Source organism: Glandiceps talaboti, chromosome 22, assembly GCF_964340395.1.
Source record: "Glandiceps talaboti chromosome 22, keGlaTala1.1, whole genome shotgun sequence".
Lineage (NCBI taxonomy): Eukaryota > Metazoa > Hemichordata > Enteropneusta > Spengelidae > Glandiceps > Glandiceps talaboti.
The window spans coordinates 8,637,290-8,642,853 of record NC_135570.1 but is presented as its reverse complement, the minus strand read 5'-3'; the positions used below and the strand labels follow the sequence as shown (position 1 = coordinate 8,642,853).

At 36.8% G+C, this 5,564-nt stretch overlaps 1 protein-coding gene across 1 annotated transcript; it reads right to left on the bottom strand.

Moving 5' to 3' along the window:
• Positions 1–2,315: 2,315 nt before the first annotated feature.
• Positions 2,316–3,437, bottom strand: LOC144452496 (QRFP-like peptide receptor). Its single transcript, XM_078143595.1, has one exon. It carries the CDS (start codon positions 3,435–3,437, stop codon positions 2,316–2,318), a length of 1,122 nt encoding a protein of 373 aa, XP_077999721.1.
• Between the last annotated feature and the right edge of the window lie 2,127 nt (positions 3,438–5,564).

The window sequence follows — 5,564 nt, the reverse complement described above, 5'->3', positions numbered from 1 at the left end:
TGATACAATCTCACTGATTCAACAAATTCGTGCTCGGTTTATCGAAATAACTATGTCTGTTGACTAACTTATGTAAGAATAGCACAAATCTACAGCATTGCCAGTGTTAATCACAAGGTTCTTTCATATTTGTCCATTCATATCTACATTAGTTTGAAAAAAAACGCCGGGATTTAAATAAGGCTTACTTGTACTTTTTCGAAAAACTGTTTCACGATGACAGATAAGGAATTTATTGTGATAATAAATGCATTTGATACATATTGAAATGAGTTAACGTTAATATTTACACCATTTTATTTCCTGTGAAATAGTGTGGGACCAATAACATTAATCAACATAAAGAAACACTTAATTATTCAAATGATAATGTTGCAACAAAGAGTAGTGATGGAGAACTTTCTTTGGTTTACATGACGACACATTGTGGAATGTCTTCTTTTTTTAGAAAGGACAAGAAGCATTAGTAAATAAACAACTTTCTGGCAACTTATCTTTTATTCAACCATCAGTTTTACAATAATATTTACAATCAAATGTTGGCGAAATAAAGATGTCCTAGGACCATAGAAGTTCATAAAATAAACGACTTTGAGTTCATTCTGAGCTTAAAAATCATATATTTGCAATAATGGTCGTTTCTCATTTCTTTTCTCATTCGTTGTCATGTCGTAGCAGCAGACACATGTTCTGTTCCTATAGAAACACAGTCGTTCTGTTTACGCCAATTGCATTTCGAAGTTTATAATAAGGATTCCTTGTAAGATCAGACAAAGTCAGCGAATGAGAACGTAGTAGTTTGCCTATATGATGCAGTCCAGTCAATATTTGATTGAAGCAAATCAATTCACATAACAAATATAATCATGTCTAACCTGTATGTCTGCTGTAAAATAAGTATTGTGCCATATCTCGAATTCGTATGTAGTGTCATACGGAGAACAGTAATCAGGAAAGTTATGGGTTGGAACAGCTGCGTTTTAAATTTAGTAGTGTCAATATATATACAAATCAAATGTGAATCCCGAATTTAGGAAGTACATATATTTCAAATTTTTTAATAGATATTTTACTTAAAGCTAATAATATGTTAGTTCAACACACAATGCACAGTTACATATGTTAAACAAAACAAAATCACTGTGTTTTGCAGTGTGTGTGAGTGTGAGTGTGTGTGCACGTGTTTGTACGTACGTACGTACGTACGTACGTATGTATGTATGTATGTATGTATGTATGTATGTATGTATGTATGTATGTATGTATGTATGTATGTATGTATGTACGTACGTACGTGTGTATGTATGTATGTATACATATGTGTGGTATACGGTGGGGTGTACTTTTGTATACGTGATAACGTGTTGACAGTTTTCAACACAATCCAACTAACGTAGTGTGCTATTTGACGAATTTCATACACTCACACATTGTCATTTACTACGAGTTATGAAGGTCAATTTAAATCTTTGACACAAAAATCTTGTAACGTCACAAACATTAATTGATAAACACGGGCCTTGACATATATAACACTTGAACTATTCATAGGTCTCTTAGATTTGATGACGTCATAAATATCTATCGATAGTATCGGTGTCTCCTGACCATGACCTAAACATACCACTTTTACCTCAAATATGTTTATTATTTACAACGGCAATCTAGAAGGATTGGAGGCAAGAGTAGTAGTAATAGTTGTTGTTCTTGAAATTGTGGTGCCGATGATGTTGGATGATGATGATGATGATAATGATGATGATGATGATGATGATGATGATGATGATGATGATGATGATGATGATGGTAGTGGTGGTGGTGGTGGTGGTGGTGGTGGTGGTGGTGGTGGTGGTGGTGGCGACGACGACGGCGGCGGTGGTGATGGTGGTGGTGGTGGTGGTAGTAGTAGTAGTGGCAGTGATAGTGATGATGCGTGCTGATGGTGGTGGCTGTTGTAGTGTTGTTGTTGTTGTTGTTGTTGGTGGTGGTGGTGGTGGTGTTGTTGTTGTTGTTGTTGTTGTTGTTGTTGTTGGTGGTGGTGGTGGTGGTTGTGGTGGTGGTGGTGGTGGTGGTGGTGGTGGTTATGAAAATGACGGTAATGGTCGTGGTGGCAACAGCGGTGATTGTGGTGGTGTTGTAATGTCAGCAACGACTTATGCAGTGGTGTAAATAGGGATTGTCTGGAATGATATTAGTTATGGTTGTCTTAGTGTCTGCTACTAAGTCAATGTTGTCGTTTTTCTTCAGTTTTTTCTTTTGTACACATTTCTATAATTGACCAGTAACTACGGTAAAAAATAAAATTACCCTAAATATTAAATATTACTACCCGATAACGGAATCTGCTGAGTGTTGTTGTTGGGAGTAGGCGTTATTTTAACCTTTTTACATTTCAAAGTTGCAACGAAACTCTTCTTAAAATTAACATTGAGGAAGGTGTAGACAATTGGATTTAAGCAACAGTTGCTAAGAGCAACCAGAGTTATCAGAGCTAAAACAAGGCGATTCGTCTCATTATCCTTAAAGGGAGGGAATTCTCGTCTAACAGTAACGACTTGGTAAGGTGTCCAACAGACAAAAAACAGAACTACGACAAGTATCAACATCTTGGTTGCTTTCTTCTTGTACTTGATTGTTGTCAAGACGTTTTGCTGTCCTAAGTTTGTTGGTCCAACGTTGTTTTTGACCCATAACTGGTGATAGATACGCAGGTAAAGTACAATCATAAGACTCAACGGAACGACGTATGTTATCGCCACTAAGAAAACAGTGTAAGTTATCTTCTGTTCTTGATACTGCCAGCTCTCCGTACACAAGACGTAGGTATCGTCGGTGACCACACCACTCATGATTCGCAACTGGTGCACGAACAAGAGAGGACTCGCGATAATTACAGCGGCCACCCAGACAAAAATCAAAAGTTTCACAGCTCTAGCAGTGGTGTGTATTATCCGGGTCTTCAGCGGTTGACAAATCGCATAGTAGCGATCTATAGCTATGCACGATAACGTTAGTACACTTGATACCAGCGAGAGGACTGTTATAAAGTTCACCAGCTTACACATGAACAGTCCCATTACCCACTCAGCTGTACTGGCTTCTACGAGCGTAAATGGCACTGAGAGCACGGCAATCATTATATCCGATATCGCCAGCGAAACGATAAACACATTAGTTACTGTCTGCATGGATTTGTTAGCTGCAACTACTACGATCACCAAGCCGTTACCAAGGAGACCAACAACAAAGATGAGGACGTAAAATATGGTTAAAACAGTTCGTGCTGAGCTTGATAACTGATGGACGACGGGTGAAAGTATATGCTCATAGTCATACTTTTCCAAAAATTCTTCAATTGATGTCAAGTTCAATGCCGCCAGCAGGTCGTCGATACTTCCATTCCAGAACAGACTACTGAAATCGTCCACATCTGCCATGCTGAAGTTTTCGTGCTGCTGCTGAAACAATACAGGTCGAATCAGTAGATGATCATGGTACACCCGTGGCCACCACAAATGCTAACATCATTAAAGGTCATGACCCCAATTTATCACTTCCTTTGGCACGTTAATAACTTTCTCCTGTCTTACACTTAGTTTACAAATAGTCACACACTGGAACATATGCCAGAAGGATTGTACTGCGTGGTCCATGCGTGAAGAGGAATTTAAGGGGAAACAGTCCAGAACCTTACAAATTTGCCTTGTTTATTTCATTGTCACATGAACAGCCATCAGTGAAACAAGTTTACATATGAGAAAGGTGCCTGCATATGAAACTCTCAAAAGCTATATGTATACATAAGTGCATTAAATACTTCAATAATGTCATTTTTAGAACACAATATATGTAATTGCCTGATTACCTATACACTATTTTAGTGGCATTTCATCTTAAGCATGGACCTACCCTGATTACGCGTTTTTCAGTAGCTTTGATAATTTAAACAATTTTTCGTAATAACTAGGAATGACCGAAAAAGAGGGCCGAACTATGTACCTTTAATGAAATTTCACTCTTAAGTAATAACTGCATATTATGTGGTGTAATCGTTCTCACTAGGTGTCATATTCACCCTAGGACAGCCTTCCTTACATGTATAAAGTAACTAACAAACAGGCTAAGTAATCTGCACTGAACCACGGCAATGTCTACAACATCAAATAATATAGCTTCGTTATATGATATTGTGGTATCTGAAACGTATACCTTGGATTAAAAAACAAAATATAGACTAACTGTCGAATGTTCTTTCAAGGCAAATTAAAATAAAGTTAAAAATGATATTTTGATAAATTAGAATAAATATAACAGGTTTCTATCTTTGCGTCAAAGAATACTGCACTTTATGTGCTTCGTGCCTGTACATTCAGAGAGATTCGATACTCAGCATATCGTACCTAATAACGATAATAAAGAAGTGTGTATGAACACTTCGAGTACAAGAACATGAAATTCCTTACCCCAATATGATGTATTCCCTATGGCTTCGTTATAAGACACCTTGATTTGCAGTATGGACGCAGAACGCTTACACCCTAAGACAGTGTTTACTCTGCTACACGCTTGAGAACGTCGAGGAGGATAACTTTCAACCGACAGTGAAAACTTGGTATGGTGCATTCTATATATAACGTATCATTACCATACATTATGCTAATGGCATACGGGTACTACATGTATAGTCGTTTAGTCAATTGAAGTTTAATACTAAGTCGCTCTTGAACTGTGATGAAATAAATGTAGACCTCGAATTATTAATGATTAACTATATATCGGCTTCGATCTGTTTTGAAATTTGAAGTTTTAGCAACTGCCAACGTTTATCGTATTCAGCTTTGACATAACATCACTCTGCTCCCAACAAGAGATGGAAGTCGAACCCGAATTAATAGAATACAAAAAATCAGTATCGGTCTGTTGCATGACTTTTCATTAATTCAACCTGCACAAGCTACAACTTGGACATTTTTTCATGAAATTGGTCATTTACTTACAAATTGTTAATTAGTGGTCAATATCATCTGTGGCAGTGAAGTGACAAGTTTAAATCTTGAGCGAATGTTCTGTTTTGAATCTGTCACCATGGTAAAACTGTACTAGTTGTCACTGGTAGGTGTATTGGTTGGTTACATTTTATCCCAGACGTGTTTTTCATAGGTGTTATGAAAGAAAAATTGTGTTACTTCGCTTTTGTTATATCAGTGAAATTGACATCATAGCCAAATTATTAATTTGTCTATTTCTGACTTGTGAGTGAAATTGATTTCATGATACATAATCCCATATCAATTTCTCTCTATTTCACTGCAAAACTGCACATCAAGACAGCATTATACGCCATGACTTGTCGATAAGGCAAAACACAACAATTGTTTGTTTCCGATAACATGATTTCAGAAAATAGGGTAGGTAGGTCAGGATTTTATTTGATTTTACATTTTATCTTTTTTTCATTACTACAACCCAAAGACAAGATACTCATTGGTCACAATACTTCCGTAAGAGTTGATGAGGTGTAAAAGAAGTAAATGAAGACAATTATGTGATTCAGAAGTAAACAA

Coding starts and splice junctions, on each gene's coding strand:
- LOC144452496 (XM_078143595.1), bottom strand. CDS start 3,437: ATGGCAGATGTGGACGATTTCAGTAGTCTGTTCTGGAATGGAAGTATC.